The sequence below is a fragment of the Acinonyx jubatus genome, chromosome X, assembly GCF_027475565.1.
Source record: "Acinonyx jubatus isolate Ajub_Pintada_27869175 chromosome X, VMU_Ajub_asm_v1.0, whole genome shotgun sequence".
Lineage (NCBI taxonomy): Eukaryota > Metazoa > Chordata > Mammalia > Carnivora > Felidae > Acinonyx > Acinonyx jubatus.
The window spans coordinates 95,550,323-95,568,074 of record NC_069389.1 but is presented as its reverse complement, the minus strand read 5'-3'; the positions used below and the strand labels follow the sequence as shown (position 1 = coordinate 95,568,074).

The 17,752-nt window shown below is 48.3% G+C and overlaps 2 protein-coding genes across 7 annotated transcripts in view; both read right to left on the bottom strand.

Annotated features, from left to right (window-relative positions):
* LOC106985287 (uncharacterized) overlaps positions 1–4,323 on the bottom strand; it is a 71,766-nt gene extending 67,443 nt beyond the window's left edge. For 2 of the 4 annotated variants that reach the window (XM_053201614.1, XM_053201615.1), the window contains exon 1: positions 3,080–4,323. In XM_053201614.1, coding sequence (XP_053057589.1) covers positions 3,468–4,313 — 846 coding nt within the window. In that variant the 5' untranslated portion in view covers positions 4,314–4,323 and the 3' untranslated portion in view covers positions 3,080–3,467. The remainder of the gene's footprint in view (positions 1–3,079) is intronic. The other 2 variants (XR_008289842.1, XR_003418435.2) reach the window with 2 other exon arrangements.
* A 32-nt stretch (positions 4,324–4,355) lies between these two features.
* Positions 4,356–17,539, bottom strand: LOC113597650 (homeobox protein ESX1-like). Of its 3 annotated transcripts, none has more exons than XM_053201612.1 (4): positions 17,416–17,539; positions 10,821–11,286; positions 8,672–8,717; positions 4,356–4,920 (listed from the first exon to the last, which is right to left on the bottom strand). In XM_053201612.1, the coding sequence occupies exons 2-4, from the start codon at positions 11,267–11,269 to the stop codon at positions 4,552–4,554; spliced, it is 864 nt and encodes a 287-aa protein (XP_053057587.1). In that variant the 5' UTR covers positions 11,270–11,286; positions 17,416–17,539; the 3' UTR covers positions 4,356–4,551. The 3 variants fall into 3 exon arrangements, with proteins under 3 accessions (XP_053057587.1, XP_053057586.1, XP_053057585.1); XM_053201611.1 differs by lacking the exon at positions 17,416–17,539 and adding an exon at positions 11,447–11,567; XM_053201610.1 differs by lacking the exon at positions 17,416–17,539 and having other exon boundaries at positions 10,821–11,404.
* Between the last annotated feature and the right edge of the window lie 213 nt (positions 17,540–17,752).

Genomic DNA, 17,752 nt, shown 5'->3' with positions numbered 1-17,752 from the left:
TTTAAAAGAATGAATTCTTGCCACTCACAAAAATATGGGTGGACCTTATGGGTATTATGCTGCATAAGATAAGTCAGAGAAAGACAAATACCGTATGATTTCACCTATATGTGGATTCTAAAAAACAAATTCATAAACAAACCCAAAGATAAACCAGAAACAGACTTATAAACCCAGAGAAAAAACTGGTGGTTGCCAGAGGAAAGGGGGTAAGGGATGGAATAGGCAAAACAGGTGAAGGGAATTAAGAGGAAGAAACTACTGGGCGCCTGGTTAAGCGCGTAACTTCGGCCCAGGTCATGATCTGGCGGTTCGTGAGTCTGAGCCCCACATTGAGCACTCTGCTGACAGCTGGGAGCCTGGAGCCTGCTTCAGATTCTGTGTCTCCCTCTCCCTCTGCCCCTCCCCAGCTCACATTCCGTCTCCCTCTCTCTCTCTCTCTCTCTCTCTCTCTCTCTCAAAAATAAATAAACATTTAAAAATTAAAAAAAAGAGGAACTACCAGTTATAAAATAAATGTCACAGAGATGAAAGGTACAGCATAGAAAATATAGTCAATGATATTGTAATAATGTGTGGTGACAGATGATAACTACACCTATATGATGAGCATTACATAATGCATTATGTACAGAATTCTCCAATCACCAAGCTGTATACCTGAAACTAATAACATTGTATGTCAACTACTTCAATAAGCAAAAGGAAAAAAAATTTTTTAATGAAAAAAGAAATTGAAGATGAAACAAATAGAAAGATATACTATGATCAGAGATTGGAAGAATTAATATGATTAAAATGTCTATAATACACAAAGCAACCCACAGCTTTAATGCCAACACTATGAAAATACCATAGTGTGTTTTGTTAAGTTTTATTTTAATTCCAGTATAGTTAACATACAGTGTTACGTTAGTTTCAGGTGTACAATATAATGATTCAACAATTACATACGCCACCCAGTGCTCAACGAGACAAGTGCAGTCTTTAATCCCCGTCACCTCTTTCGCCCATCCCTCCACCCACCTCCCCTCTGGTAACCAACAGTTTGTTCTTTACAGTTAACGGTCCATTTTTTGGCTTGTTTCCCTCTCTCTCTTTTTTTCCTTTGCTCATTTGGTTTGCTTCTTAAATTCTGCATATGAGTATATATATATAGCATTATGCTCCCCAGCTCCATCCATGTCATTGGGAATGGATTCACAGAATCAGAACAAATGAACCTAAAATTTCTTGGAACCACGAAAGAATCAGACTAGCCAAAGCAATCTTAAGAACGAATCTGGAGGTATCCCAATCCCAGATTTCAAACTATACTACAGAGCGATAGTAATTAAAGCAAAGTGGCAAAAACACAGGCACATAGGTCAATACAACATAACAGCCCAGAAATAAACCCAAGCTTATATGGTCAATTAATCGATCACAAAGGAGACAAGAACATACAACGGGGAAAAAATAGTCTCTTCAATAAATAGTGCTGGGAAAATGAAAAGCTACATGCAAAAGAATAAAACTGGACCACTCTCTTGCACAATACACAAACATAAACTCAAAATAAATTAAAGCCCTGAATCTAAGATCTGAAACCATAAAACTCCTTTAAAAAAAACACAGTAAATTTAGAGACGTCAGCCATAGCAGTATTTTTCTGGATATGTCTGTCTCCCCGGGCACCGGAAATAAAAGCAAAAATAAATAAATGGGACTACATCAAACTAAAAAGCTTTTGCACAGCAGTGGAAATCATCAACAACAAAAAAGGCAACCTCCAGAATACAGAAAATATTTGCAAATTGTATATCTCATAAGGGGTTAATATTCAAAATTTATAATCAACGCATATAACCCAACACCAAAACAAAAATCAAATCAAAAAAGGGAAGAGTGCCTAAATAAACATTTTTCTTAAAAAAAAAAACATGACCAATGGATACATTAAAGGATGTTCAACATCACTAAATATCAGAGAAATGCAGTCAAAACCACAATATCGCCTACCACCAGTCAGAATGCCCAGTGTCGCAAGCAGAAAAAACAAGTGATACATGGGTATGTGTAGGGAAGGGAAGCCTTGTGCACTGTTGGTGAGAATGTAAATTGATGCAGCCTCTATGGGAAACAGTGTGGAGGTTCCTCAAACACTAAAAATGCGATACAGTAATTCTACTTCTGGGCATTCACCCAAAAGAAAACAAAAACACTAATATGAAAAAATATATTCACTATTATGTTTATTGCACTATTATTTACAATAGCGAAGACAAGGAATCAATTTAAGTATCCCTCTATGGATGAATGGATAAAGAAAAGGTTGAATGTATACACAATGGAATATTTACTGAGCCATACTGAAGAATGAAACCTTACCAATTAGTGGCAACATGGATGGACGCAGAAGGTATTATGCTAAGTGAAATGTCACACAGAGAAACACAAATACCAGATGATTTCACTTTTAAGTGAAATCTTTAAAAAAAAAATCCATGTACAAAACAAAGAGAATCAAAAATGTAGAGAACGAACGAAGTTGCTAGAAGGGAGGGGATGGGGGGGATGGGAAAAACAGGTGAAGGGGAATAAGAGGTACAAACTTCCAGTTAAAAAATTAAATACGACTCCAGATGAAAAGTATACATTATGAAATATACTTAATAATATGGCACTAATTTCGTATAGTGACAGATGGTTAACTACACCCCCATGGCTAGCATTTCCAAATGCGTATTATTGTCGAATCACTACGCTGTGAATGTGAAATTAATATTTTTTAGATCCAGTACACTTCAATTAAAATTTTTTGAAATAAAAAACAAAAAATATACACTCAAAATTAAAATAAAATAATAAATTAAAGAAAAATAACGATAAAATAGAATATAAAATGCACTGCGAAATACAATACACAATGCACAAAATGACTACAATATATAACAAAGGCAAAGACGTTAAAATAGAAAGGGGTAAAATAGAATACTAATTAATACAATTTAAAAAATACCCAGTTTCCCTCCAGCGTCTGGCACTACTAAAATGCACAAATAAAAGAAATAGCGCGATTATCAACCAAGATACATACCAGAAGTGGTTTCAAAGATTGCTATTTACACGCAAGGATCCTGGGGTCAGAAACGACGATGGTGCCCAGACTGCTCCTGCAAACACACCTGCCCGGGGAGATGTAGGATGGGCTTGCGGAGCCTGGGTGGAGGGCCCACGGCTACAGACCCAGGCCGTCCAGGTCCCGGCAGGAAAGAAGGTGAGTCACGGCGGCGGCTACGCAGACAGCCTGCGGCTTCGCAGCGCTGGGGGAGGGGCAGGGGGCGGGGGACCGGCCTCGATGGGAGCCTACGCTTCCGCCAACCCGAGGCCCCGGCCTGGAACCATCGCCACCGCGGGGGGGGGGGGGGTGGCCCCGGGGGGGGTGGCCCCCGATATCAGATCCGGGAGATCTGCGACGCCCCGGCTCACAGACCCCGCTGCGGCGCCACAACCCAAACCTGGGGGACGGGGGGAGACATTTTGGGTGCACCGGCAAAACTCGTCCCCGGGGCCGGGGTCGTCCTGGCAACGAGAAGGGCTGTGTGTGCCAGTGTAAACAACCCGATCGGGCACCAGGTACACGGTCTCGGTTCCGCAGGAGCCCCTCCGCCACCCCAAGTCCGAGGGGACAAAGACCCAGGTCCTTTCTCAGCTGCGGACTTGAAATGACCGCACGCGAGGACGGCGGGCCATAGGAAGGATTTCGCGGAAAGGTGCCCGACAGCTGCGAGCTGGGGGCCGAGCGATGCCGGGCCCTGCACCCCTGGGGAGTGGGGGACCGGGGAGAGAGAGCGAGCCCAGCGCCGGCCTGGAAGGGGGTCTCGCCTCGCGGTGCCTCCGCCGGCGCCGGACCCTCCCGCTGGAAGGCCGCGCGGCCCGGTCTGGTCCGCCCGCGGGGCAGGCGCCGGACGCAACTTGGAGAGCACCAGATGCACACCCGGCTGCCGCTTCTCCGGGAGCTGTGAGTAGCCCCTTCCGAGTTTCCCTGCCAGTGCTCGGTTGTGCCCCAGCTCCTCGGGGCGACTGGGGCCCAGCCCCGCCCGGAAGCCCGCCGGTCCCTCCTTAGGGGCTGACGCCACCCGGTCCTGCACCTCTGCGGGGTCGGGCTTGCGCGCGGGGCGGGAGGACGGGGTGGCCGAGGAGAGGGTGGGTCTCTGTAACCCTGCCCCGGGCACGTGGGCACCTTCGGGGATGTGCCTGGCCTGCCGATGGTGGCTCAGGGACAGTGCTGCGTGAGAGCAGGGGTCCTCGCCTTTCCCTATGAATGGCATTGCCCATGCAACTGACTGACCCCACACCACACGCAAAAACAATTGTAGAGAATTCACAACTTTATTGAAAATGTAAAAAGTGCCCTAAAATAGAGGGTCAGTGAATTTGACTTCTCTTTAATACATTCAGCACACATTGAATGAACTATTCGTTATGGCGATAGATACAGAAACTTGAATCTGGCTCAAAAACACCTGGGAAAAAAACTGCCACAGATCCCATTCTTTGGGAAAAGGATTAAGGAAGAGCCACGGGTGGTACAGCACCAGGATGGGCCATAGGAGGACAGCCATAGCGAGGGAAAGGTGGAGGGCAGCCACAGTGACGAAACGGTGGAGGGCAGCCACAGGGAGGGAAAGGTGGATGCAACCAGGGAGGAGGAGGCAGGAACATAGGAGGAAAGGGTGGCCTGGGCGGGCGAGGTGGCCCAGGCATCATTGGCTCCTGAGGCATCCACATACAATCTGGCCCCCGATTGAAGATGCCACGGTAGGGTCCACCCACGTTAAAGTTGAAAGGGGGGACAATGGCCATGGGGGGCATGTTTCTGTACCTCAGTGCCCTCTGCTGTCTTCTCAACTTGGCCCTCCTATTCTTAAACCAAACCTTCAATCAGAGAGAAAAAAAGGATCGTTTTAGTATGTTGAGCATTGAATGTCATACATGAAAAAAAAAAAAACCAGCAGGCTACTCTCTACACCCTCAGGGTTTTAAACTGCACCAGGGAAGCTACTTCCTTGTTGCTAAATTATCCTAGGAAAGTTAGCACCGAGGGGTCTCCCTTCAGCTCACCCTCAGACGGCACCCACTATGTGCCAGGCTGTGGCTTGGCTTATTGCTTTCACTCTGTCCTCCCACCTTGCGTATTATTTTTCCCCACCCTGACAAACAGGTGTAGCTGAGGAATGGCACTCCGTCCCTGCTGTTACTCTTACACGTGCTGGGCTGTGTCCTGACAGCTGGCCCTCAGCTGTCCAGCTGCCACTGACTCCTAATCACTAGGCTAGTGTCACCCTGCTTGTGGGGAAGCTCAGCATAAAGTCCTGCTGGGGCGACAACCCCCAGTTTGCAAAGCCCGTCTTCAATGTGCAGTAAGTAATCCACAGGCACGTGTGGGATTTTGAAACCAAAGGTTTCTTTGAAGGATGACTAAAGGCTCATTCATTTTCTGAAACCTCTTCATAGTTGAAGGATGGTACTGTGAGCGAGGCTTGGGCTTGGAGGGCCCAGGAGCCTGTGGCTTGTCTTGCTGGGACACAAGTTAAGCTGAAGCACCGGACAGCACCTGGATGTTTTACACTTCGGGGGCAACGAAGGTTTAGCCTGACTAGGACCACATTTACTCAAGTTCTCAAAATCTCTGCCCAGCCAACAGTTCGGGGGCAAAGAGGCACACCACCGTTGTCCACTCTGCACCCTCCACCCTGCCCCACCCTCCAGACTTCCCTGGGCTCAGCACCCGGTCAGCGCCCTCTGCTCTGGCTACAGTTCCAGGACCCTGGACAGGAGCCACTGCTGCCCAGCAGGGCAGGGCCCCCTAAGCCCCTCTCCTCCACCAGGAGAGCCCCATCCCATCCCTTCTTCTCCTTTCTTTTTTGAGTCGAAGCATAGCTGACGATACGATATTATAGTAGTTTCAGGTGGACAGCACAGTGATTCGTCATTCCTCTACCTTACAAAATGCTCACCACGATCAGTGTAATCACCATCATCACCATACAAAGTCATTGCTGTATTTTGACTATATTCCTTCTGCTGTACTTTTCATCCCCGGGACTGATTTACTACATGACTGGAACTTGGCGCCTCCTAATGCACTTCACTTATTTTGCCCGTCCCTCTCCCCCTACCCCGCAACCTCCAGTCTCCTCTGTATTACAGTCTGCTTCTGTTTTGTCCGTTCGGTAAGATTCCACACATAAGTGAAATCATATGGTATTCTTAAGGCAACAAGGCGAAACTGACACTTTAGGAAGACAGCTAAGCATGTGGGAGAGGAGTCACAAAATGGCTCCTCCCGCCTATCTGCCAGCTACGAACAGTACAAAAAACAAAACAAAACAAAACAAAACTCCTGTCCTTTGGACTCCACTGTCCTTTCCACATCGTATTAATGGAATTCCTTTGTATTTAATATTTGTAGACATTCCCAGTTGGCAAAGGTTACTTGAGACTAAGGGCCTCTACTCTCTCTGTTGCCTCATTTTCCCTCTCCCAGCTTAGTAGTTACTTGGTCTTTCTGCTGCTTGAATATGAAAAGTCTAAAGAAACCAGTGCTGGGAGCTCCTTTTGGGGATCCAAGTTTACCAGAGGCCAAGTCTACACAAGTGCAAAGCAGCCTAACTGAGGTAGACACTGATACTAGTTCCACATACCTAATACTGGGTTATCAAAACAACTCTTAACTGTACTCGCAAAATGGTCGAGGGGACACCCATTGAAATGTTCTTCACACAAACGCTTTATGTTCTCAGTTATATGTGGAATCTAAAAAAAAGCTCAACAAACTCATGGAGCAACATCGGATCTGTGAGTGCTAGAAGGGTGGGTGGAGGAAGGGCCTAGAGTCGGTCACAAGGTAAAAATGGCCACTTTTGAGATAAATACGTACCAGGAAGATAATGTAACATAACGACTAGACTTAACACTGCCACGTGGTACGTATGGCAGTTAAGAGATTCAATTTTCTTAATGGTTGTTTATTTTTGAGAGAGAGCGCGAGCAGGCGAGGCCGGAGAGGCAGACAGAGAGGGAGACAGAGGATCCCAAGAGGGCTCCACGCTGACAGCGGCAAGCTGGGAGCCCCCTTCCTGCTCTTGTGCCCCCTGTCTCTCCCTCTCTCAAAATAAATAAGTACACTTAAAAACAGAAAAAGAAGACCAAAATCTCAGGTGTCAGACAGTCCTCGAAGGACCATTCGCTAATGCGTTTGGTACTCTCACAAATTTGAACGTGAGTGATATCCCCAAATAATTCTCCCCTTACCCTCCACCTCGTTAGACTGGCTTCCCCCTTTGTTGAGTTGATGCAACCTGGTTTGAAATTGTTGTTTGAGTTTATTTTGTCTTGGACAGATTTCAGAGGTTGCGACTCCCCCCCCCCCCCACGTCTACCATAATGCACAATCTACTCTTTAACTATGTTTTCAGGCTGACAGATCAAAGAATTCTGGGAAATTAAAGTGGAGGCCTGCCACTCTCCACACCCCTTTACCAAACACTTAAAAGCAATAGCTCCAAATTGGAATTAACTAAATTTAAAAATGTTGAAATAAAATAATTTTTTCATTAAAAAATAAAACTGCCTTACTCCAAATCCTAGAGTAACAAATCATAGATGTTAAACAACAAACAAAACACAAAACAAAACAAAAGGAAACCAACAACAGGAGACCCAGGTACTTTAACTAAAAGCAATAAGCAGTGAAAATAAAAAACATTTTTGAAATTTTTAAATAAAATTTAAAAAATAAATCAAACGAATTTTATAATTAAAAAATAAAATTGCTTTAGTCTGGATCCTAGAGCAAAAGATCATATTCAAAAGGAAAACCAGCACATAGGGCGCCTGGGTGGCTCAGTTGGTTAAGCGTCCAGCTCTTGATTTCTGCTCAGGTCATTATCTCAGGGTTCGGGAAATTAAGTCCCCATGTCAGGCTCTGTGCTAACAGCTCAGCACCTGCTTGGGATTCTCTCTCTGCCCCTCTCCTGCTCCAACAGACTCTCTCTCTCTCTCTCTCTCTCTCAACTTAAAAAAGGAATATACGTGCAATATACTACATATTTTTTATATGTACATTTATATATTAAGTGTATTTCTACTTTAGATAAATATAAGCATTATTCTATGAATTAAATGTATTGTATATCTTATATAATTTATATTTACTACATTACACACGTATTTTTGTATTTATAATATATATAAAATACATATATAGTTATATTAGCACGTAAATATATATTGCACATAAAAATCAGTATACTATACATGTGACATATAATTATAAAAATGTGTATTATAAATCTACTTTAGTGACCTATGAAAGTACATACAGTAAGATGTAGCTTAGACAAAGGTGTATATATATGTGTATGCAAGGGATACTATACTATACCAATTTTTTCATTCCTTTAGGAAATCATGTTCCCTCTGGTAACGGGCAATTTCCAAAACCTGGGCTTTATGTATCCCACCTTCCCCTCCACAAGACCCAAAAGTTCAACACTTATTTCCCAAATCTAAAAAAGGCAACGAAAACACAGAAACGTGAGAAAGTCTATGACCAAGGTGCCCCAAATCCTGAAACAGGTTTAAAATGGCTCCCAGCGAAATTGTTTTTTTCGGGTTTACTGACCTGCACTCTGGCTACAGGCACATTCATGAATCTCGAAAGTTCCTGGCTGAGGGGAGAAAAATCGCAAGGATCAGTATGTGGAGTTGGCAGTGAGTTAAAATACAGCATTTTTCATTCATCTTTTGAAAAATTGTTTTCGGGGAGATGTCAGTGACATTTTATGAACCAGTTTCTGCACTAGGAAAAGTCACGCCATTTCAGGATTTACAGTGAGGTTCAGTTGACAAAGAATTTAAGGGAAGCCAAGTCTTGGTGGGTAAAGGAGGCACAGTCCCCAAGAACACGTGACATTCTAATTCAGTTTCTTTTAGTGTTATCAACACCAAAATGAAAAAGAATCTGACTGAGGAACTATCTGTGTGGACTTTCAGTCATTGCTCTTACCCAATTTATGGGTTAAATTAGAGCCCTAAGGGGTGCCTGGGTGGCTCAGTTGGTTGAGTGTCCGACTTCGGCTCGGGTCATGATCTCGAGGTCCGTGAGTTCCAGCCCCATGTCCGGCTCTATGCTGACAGCTCAGAGCCGGAGCCTGTTTCAGATTCTGTGTCTCCCTCTCTCTCTGCCCCTCCCCCTTTCATGCTCTGTCTCTCTCTGTCTCAAAAATAAATAAACGTTAAAAAAATTTTTAATAAAAATAAAAAATAATGATAAATTAGAGCCCTAAAACAACATGCGTTCTCTCTCTCTCTGTCTCTCCCCTCCCCTCCCATCCCGTCCCCTCCCCCATCTCTCTTTATCTACCAGTAATGAACCCAGTTAAGAGTACATGCCCACTAGAGGCTAAAGGATGGCACAAACTGCTGTTTATTCCTTGGTCGTGCTTTGTTACATTTTTCTATCACTAACTTCCCCCCTGCCATCCACCATCCACCCCCCAACACACACACACACACACACACACACACACACACACACACACGCTCTCTCCCCCCCCATCCCCGCCCCCACTATTCTGTAAGGGGTAGCTTGAGGCTTCCTTTGAGGGCAGTTTTTCCGTCGGCACGATTTAATTTTAATTTTTTTTCAATTTTATTATTTTTTCTTTTCTTTTTTTTAAATGTTTACTTATATTTGAGACAGCGCCACGCGCAAGCGTGGAAGGGGTGAACAGGGAGGGAGACAGAATCCAAAGCATTTCAGGCAAAGTCAGAGGTGGGGCTGGAATCCCAGAACGCCGAGAGATCTCTCGACCTGACGAAGTGGGACGCTCAACCACTGAGCCACCCAGGCGCCCGATTTACGGTTTTCTTAAGTAGGCTACGGGTCCAAAATGGGGCTTGAACTCACGACTCGAGATCAAAATTCATATGCTCTACGGACTGAGCCAGCCGCGCCCCTTTTCTTCTTCTGTAAATTTTAATTTATTTTTAAAGACCTCTAGCAAAGTTTAAGGGAATGCAGGACATTCACTACTCGAGACCGTTTTCCGGCGCACTATTTAAAAATATCCAAATCAGGGCAGGGCCGACTGGCGGGTTCGGTTGCAGGAGCCTGTGACTCTCGACGTCAAGGGTCATGAGTTCCAGCCCCACGATGGGTGTATTTAAAATACATAAATTGGGATTACTTTAGTGAGTTGGGATCACCTCAAATACGTAAATAATTTAAAAATAACACTAAAATGTAAAAATAACACTAAAAACCGGTGCAGAAATAATCCACAACGAGCAGATTTATCACCATTTTAAGCAAAGGCGGGATCCTACTAGCCCGTTTGCTCCCGCGTCTCAGACTTCTCGCCCTCGCCCCTTCCCCCCCGCCCCCCCCCCCCTCGCTTCTAGTAGGACTTTCTAGGACTTTTCTTCTATTAGCCGCAGCGGACAGTTTCCCGGCTCCAGATGTTCCACTCCACCTGAACGTCCCCCTTGGTCCCCACCCGCAGAGCCCTCAGCTCCCACCTAAACCAAGGGAGGCGCGGGACCGGCAGCCTCGAGGGCCCGGTAGGTTTTACTTCAGCCACGAGGAGAGAGACACGTGACAAGCCTCCGCGCCGCCACCCCCCCCCACTCGCCGCCGTCCCGTTCCCGCCGTCGCTCCCCCCGCCACAGACCCACCCCGTTCTTCCCGCCCCCCCCCCCGCGCCGTCCCCACCAACCACAGCCACTCCCCCCGCACCCCGCACCGGCGCCCAGCGCAGAAGCCCACTTACCGCATGGTGGTGCTGGGATACTGGGTGTAGTGGAACAAGCTCTCCAGATGGCGCACCTGCAGCGGGGTGAACAGGATGCGGGGGCCCGCCGGCTGCCTCCCTCCTGGAGCGGGAGCCGGAGCCGGAGCCGGAACCGGAGCCGGAGCCTGAGCCGGAACCGGAGCCGGAGCCGGAGCCGCGGCGGGGGGCAAGTGCTCCTCCTGCTTCGGCTCCACTAGCTCCAACTGCCGTGGGCTGCGGCCGCAGCCCACATCGCGGGTTTCGCAGCCCGGGGGCCACGGATATCCAGCGCCCACGTTGCCGGCCCCTTCTCTGCCATTGCTGTGGCCATAACCAGCACCGTCGTCGCCGCTGTCTTCTTCCTCCTTGATTCGTATGCCTGCCGCCTGCTGCTCGGGTGCGAACTCGGCCCTGACTTTCTCCGCCTCTCCATTTCTGGTAAGCGACATCCTCACTTGCTTGCTTTCTGCAAAAGAAGAAATCCAGAGACAGATATCAGCATCAGAGCCCGGGCTGTGGGGAGGAGACCAGGGGAGGCATCTGAGGGGTGGCCAGACCGCTCCCCTCGCCCAGGGACCCTTCATTTCTGGGACGTGGCGAAGACGCTGGTCCCGACGGGCACAGACCACGCAGCTCTTCCCGGTCCTCGTCGACCCCCAGGCTGGGGAAGCCCGTGACTTCGCGCTTGAATTGGTTGAAAGGATCCATAGTATCCCTCTGCCGTCCTGTGTGGATCTGCGTCGGGATCTGCTGGATCGCTGGGTCACACGTGAAGCGGTGGCTACGCTGCCGTGCCGTCGAGTTCAGCTACTCAGCGTCCGGCTAGGCGCTTTATATATACCACCCTTTAGTGGGGGTTGGGCTCGCCAAGGTGCGCATGCGGCTGGGCTTGGGCACCAAGTGGGCGGGTGCTCCTGCCAAGAGGGCTGGGGTGGGGAGCACTTGCTCTAAGGCATCGGAGGGGACTATGGGTAACCAGAACTGGCGGCTTCGGTTGTAGCTTAGCTCGTGTCCCCCAAACTGGCGGCATGTCTCCCCCACTCCCGAGCAAGGGGCTGTGCTGCATTGTGTTTGCCTATTTCCATAGGGTGAGAGACAGACCTCACCCTAGGTCTGGAGACCTGGCAGAAATGTTGGGACAATCTCTCTTGGGCCAGCCCCACCCCCACCCCCCAACCTCTGGACCTAGCAGCCGGTACAAAGCAGGGAATAGTCATCAAATGAATGTGATCAGCTCTGAGGTGGCACACTCTGAGTTTTTTCAGCGAGATGCTGAAGTTAGAGCCCGCCAAACTCCCGGGTACCCGGGAACAGGAGCTGGGGCTTGGGGTTGCTGATCGTGCCTGGTGCTCGGATGCACTATGCAAATAAAACCACACGTGCCCCTTGGGAAAGTCCGGTGCCTCCAGAATTTTAGTGACGAAGCTACATCTCGGTGCAGGGCTACAGACCTGCACAGTGCATTCAAGGCTGCTTAAAGTGCACAAAGCTCCTGCTTTTTTTTTCTTGCAATTTTTCTTTTTCAAATATTTGTTTCTTTGTCTCATTGTAACCGCCTATCCTGAAGCATTCCTGCACAGCAGCTATGCCTCTAACTATAGATTTCTCTATACAAGCATGCATATCCCTCAAGGGTTGGGACCTTTGGGACGCGGGTAATTTCCCGCCGCCATTTCTCCCTTCCCTCAGCCTCTCGGTTTTTCTAGAAAGATCTTCCTGAGCCCTCGCTGAGGGAATAAATGAAGTTTACTTCTTTTGTTTTTATTTATTTTGAGAGCGAGCACAAGCGGGGCGGGAGGGACAGAGGATCTCAAGGGGGCTCTGTGCTGAAGGCAGAGAGCCCGATGGGGTCTGGACCTCATGAACCCAGAGACCATGAAGTGAGCCAAAGCCAGATGCTTAACCGACTGAGCCACCCAGGCACCCCTAAATAAATTTCGTTTCTTGTTGGTTGTTTCCTTTTTCTCTTTCTTTTTCTTTTCCTTTTTTATTTATTTATTTTTCTTACGGCAGGGATACGTTTTTATTGGTCGGAGAGTTGAATTTATGTAGGGTTTTGGTTTCTCCAGGTGAGTACAGAAAAGAGACAGGGGACAAGAGATTTGGGGTATAGCAAGGAATCCGTGATAAAGAGTGACTCTACATAGTTTTATGTAGTTTGTCAAAACTCAACAAATGTAAGTTTGAGATTTGTGCACTCTTTTGTATGTCACTTTTACATCAACAGAGGAAACCTGTAAGCAAATACTGAACTCCACTTAATGGTATGCATGCTTATTTCTTGTCAAATAAAAGGGAGCAGACCAGATTGAGGGCTCTGTGGTTTTCCCCGCCAGAACTGTTTTATTGATGTTCCAAGACTCGTTAATACCCTAAATATTGAAAACAGCTTCCCACAGTGGGCCTTATGCTCGACAACGTGCTCGATTTATATCCCTCGTTTACCCCACGGCCATTCTCCTCGCCCCCATTTGAATTCAGACACTCCATCATTTCTGTGGGTTCCTAAATGCATCACGGGCCCTAGTCACCTCACCCGCTGAGTCTCAGGGATAAGTGCCCCTGCCTCATGCCCCTGGAGGATGGGTAAGAAACTAACTAAAAGAGGTTTGCGGACCAATTCGTTTTCAAAGAGGTGGTGAGGGATGCAAGGTGACTGCGTCCTCCTGACGACTTTAACCAGATGTTTCCTCCTCAGGGAGGCCCTTGTTGAATGCCGCAGGCACCTGCCCCGCCTCGGCTGGACACCCTATGCCCAGTTTCGACTTGAGATTAGTTATCGCGTGAGCGGCCTACGAGGGCTTTCATTCTGTTTGTGCTGGACTAGCTGCGGTCATCCGTGACCGCTGAGGGGGCGCGTTCTTTCGTGTCTCCCGTTCCCACGGAGCCTTCCCGTTGGCTCCATCTCAGTCCCTCCCGTGTCCCGAGACAACTATTGCCCTACCTTGGCATCAGTTGTGGTAGTATTTTCTTCAGTAACTTCACACTTTGCAAACCTTAGCAACCGAATGGAGCCTCGTCCTGAGCAAAAATAGCCACGACTGGGGTTCGATGTGCCGGGTTTATGGCCGTGGGCGCTCTGGAGCCAGCCTGCCGGGGTCTGCGCCGCGGCTTGCTCGCCCTGGCTAGCTGGCTAGCCTGTTGAGTTGCTGAGTCTCGGTTTCCTCAGGTGTCCTCATCCGTATAACGAGGACAGCAATAGCCACCACCTCACCAGGGTGCTGCGGGAGTAATTGAGGTGACAAAAATAAAATATTTCCGGTGGCCACACCACACTGTCTCGCATTTCTGATTTCAGCCAATTTTGTGTTTCTTTATTTGCAAGGGTCCGTGAGAGAAGACAGGTGCTGGTTGTTCTCTGGCAGTTGACAACGAGGACAGGAAGTTTTCTTGTGACCGTCAGGTCTCCAGGGCCACACGTCATTTGGGGTCTTTGTTTTTTTAACTCTTTTTTTCAGTAATCTCTCCACCCAACGTGGGGCTCGAGCCCATGGCCCTGAGAGCAAGAGTCACACTCCCCCAACTGAGCCAGCCAGGCGCCCCGCTGCATGTCTGTTTGTACCTACCTGGGCTCCAGTCACCAAACCTCGTGGCCTGCTGTGCTTACAGGGCCCCGTGGCAGGTAGTGTGGGCAGTGCCTCCAGCGCAGACTCAGCCTTTGTGCCCTGGCTTCTCCCAGTCTGAGCAGAGGGATCAGCCCACATGAGAGAAAGACGCTGAAAATGATGGAGCCCCACCCCCACTAAGTTGCTCTGTGGCCCAGGTAAATCAGCTGACATCCCTGTGCCTCCCGTGCCGCATCTGTACAATGGGGATCACGATGGTGCCCCCTCTCCTGAGCTGAGACGTGTACAAGGTAATAGAAGGAAGGCCCACAGGACGGGCTCAGACGACCGGAGCTGATGCTGGAGGTAAGGGGTCAGGGCTGAGGGGGCTCAGGCTGTGCTTGGGCCCTCGCTGTGATCGAAGGTGCCGGACATGGAGCATAACCCCTGCCCCTGGGTGGATGTGCGAGCCTGTGGAGTGAACGTGGCCGTGCTTGCTCGTGCTGGTGACCTCACGTGAGTGCCGGCTGCGCACCGGGGCCTGGCTGACGAATCTTGCAGCTGTCCGCGGGGAGGGGAGGAGAGTGGTGCGAGGCATCACTGTTTCTTACTGAAGCAAGGCGACGGAGGCTTGGAGAGGTTGGGTGACCTTCCCAAGGTTATGCAGCTTGGTGGAAGTGGGCAAGGATCCAAACCTCTGAAGAGTGTTCCCGGCAGCCCCTGGTAGAAGCGGAGTTGGCTTTCGGGGAGTAGTGGGGCTTCCCTCACGTCTCAGAGTGAGCCAAAGTTTGGTAAATGCTAAGCAGGCTGTGCGCAGAACTGCAGTTAAAGGGGGGAGGAGAGGGGCGCCTGGGTGGCTCAGTCGGTTAAGCGACGGACTCTTGGTACTGGCTCAGGTCATGATGTCGTGGTTGTGAGATCAAGCCCCATATGGGGCTGCGGCCCAGCGTGGCTCCTGCTTGGGATTCTCTGTCTCCGGCTCTCTGCCCCTCCCCGACTCGTGCGTGCCTGCTCTCTAAATAAACAAACGTCCGTACCAACAAAGACAATAGGAAAGGGTATCAGGAGCAACCCCAGGAAGGAAGAAGTAGAAAGCTGATCTCAGGAAACCCAGACACAGCCAGGGTGGCTCTCTCGAGAGGGAGCTAGAGAAGAGTCTGCAGAGAACTCCATATCCAGCAGGGAAATCAAGTTTAAATATTACGTTGGGGTCGAATTCAAGGGAGGTGTTGGGATATGTGCATCTGGGAGGATGGAACCCTGTAAGTTTGGGGCAAGCGAGACTCACGAAAACAGTGTTTTAGGATGGGGTTCTTGGAGGGGAGTCCCAGATGGCTCTGGGTTCGGCTCACTGCAGTTACTGGGCTAGGGGATCAAGGTGGAGAGCCAGAGTCCCTGCTTGGAGGCCACATCGGTCCACAGGGTGCATGAGGCGTCCCCTGGAATTGGAATGTAAACGTCTGTGCGTGTAGTGGCGTTACGGTGATGTGTGCACCTTTCATCAGCTAGAGTGGCGACCGCGCCCCTAACCCCCCCTTCCGCCTTCATAAATATTATAGCAGAGAACAGGGGGCTGAGGAAAGCGAGCGGGCTCTGGAGTTGGGTGGAGCACACGTGTCTGGTTTCCGGGCACAGCCGCGTTCTTCTGCTTTCATGGTATATTCTCACCTCATGACACTGGCAAGCCTTCCTGTCTCTGTGCCTCCGTTTCCCCAACTGGAAATAGGGCAACTCTTCCTATTACTACCACTGTTTACTAAATTAATGATGGTCAACTCACAGAGTTCTTAGGAAGTCGGAATGAAGTATGGAAAAACAGTTTCCTTCTCTCTCTCCTTCTTCCTCTCCCTTCCTGTCTCCTTCCCTCCCTCCCTTCCCCTCCCCTACCTCCCTTCCATTTTCCTTCTCTCCCTACCTTTCCTCCTCTCTCCTTCCTTCCTCCATCTTCTCCTCCCTCCTTCTGTCCATTCTTTCCTTTTATCCTCCTCTCCTCCATTCATTCTTCTCTTCTTGCTGTGACAATTTCAAAGAAACTCAAGGGGTGCCTGGCTGGCTCAGTTGGTGGAGCATGCGACTCTTGATCTCAGGGTTGTGAGTTTGAGCTCCACATTGGGTGTAGAGATTACTTTAAAATTTTTTTATAAATCCTTTTTAAAAACATAGGGGCACCTGGATAGGTCAGTCGGTTAAGCGTCAGACTTCAACTTCGGCTCAGGTCATGATCTCCCGGTTCGTTGGTTTGAGCCCCGCATCGGGCTCTGTGCCGACAGCTCAGAGTCTGGAGCCTGCTTCGGATTCTGTGTCTCCCTCTCTCTCTGCCCCTCCCCTGCTCGTGCTCTGTCTCAAATAAAATAAACATTTTTTAAAAATTAAAAAAAATCTTTAGGGACGCCTGGGTGGCTCAGTCGGTTAAGCGTCCAACTTCAGCTCAGGTCATGATCTTGTGGTCCGTGAGTTCGAGCCCCGTGTGGGCTCTGTGCTGACAGCTCAGAGCCTTGAGCCTGTTTCGGATTTTGTGTCTCCCTCTCTCTCTGCCCCTCCCCCGCTCATGCTCTGTTTCTCTCTGTCTCAAAAATAAATAAACGTTAAAAAAAATTTAAATAAAAATTTAAAAATCTTCTAAAAAAATAAAAGAACCTCAAGACAATATGTGTTTTCATCTCTACATCTTTATTTGTATGGACTTTCCAAAAAAACATAGAAATTTCGGCTACATAAGCACAGTGACAACAATAATCTCTTGGAATCATCGCCCAGTCGCCTACATTTAGATTTCCCTGATTACCTCAATAATTTTAGAACTTACACTTTGTTGCATCTGCAATGATGAAATAGAGATCTCAATGGAGTTATTTGCATATAGAATTCCAGCCTTAGAGAGAGGAGGAGGTGGGGTGCCTGGCTGACTCAGTGGGAAGAGCGTGTGACTCTTGATCTCCGGGTCATGAGTTTGAGCCCCACATTGGGTATAGAGAGTACTAAAAAAAAATAATAATAAACTTAAAAAAAAAAGAATGAAGAGGAGGAAGTTATAGACAGACCCGGGGTACCTGGGTGACTGAGTCGGTTCAGCCTTTGGCTCTTGATTTCAGCTCAGGTCAGGATCTCATGGTTTGTGAGTTGGAGTCCCGCATTCACATTTGAGTCTCTGCTGTCAGCACAGAGCCGGCTTGGGATCCTCTGTCTCCCTCTCTCTCTGCCCCTCCCCCACTTATTCTCTCTCAAAAATAAAGATTTTTTTTTAAAAAGCTAAGCAGATTTTGTGTTCACTGCCCTATCTTGGGACACCATGGACTCTTCAGGTTTGTTCCAGGAAGCTGTATCATTTGCACATTAAATTCCAGTCTAGAGCCTGGTACACCGTGTCCCTCTGCTGTAATCTGGTGT

Bases quoted from the DNA above. Each gene is read 5' to 3' on its own strand.
- LOC113597650 (XM_053201610.1), bottom strand. From the start codon at position 11,404: ATGAAGGGTCCCTGGGCGAGGGGAGCGGTCTGGCCACCCCTCAGATGC. The intron at 8,718-10,820 runs GTAAGTGGGCTT...TTCTCCCCTCAG, and splicing joins TATCCCAGCACCACCATGCG to CCAGGAACTTTCGAGATTCA. The intron at 4,921-8,671 runs GTCAGTAAACCC...CTCTGATTGAAG, and splicing joins TGCCTGTAGCCAGAGTGCAG to GTTTGGTTTAAGAATAGGAG.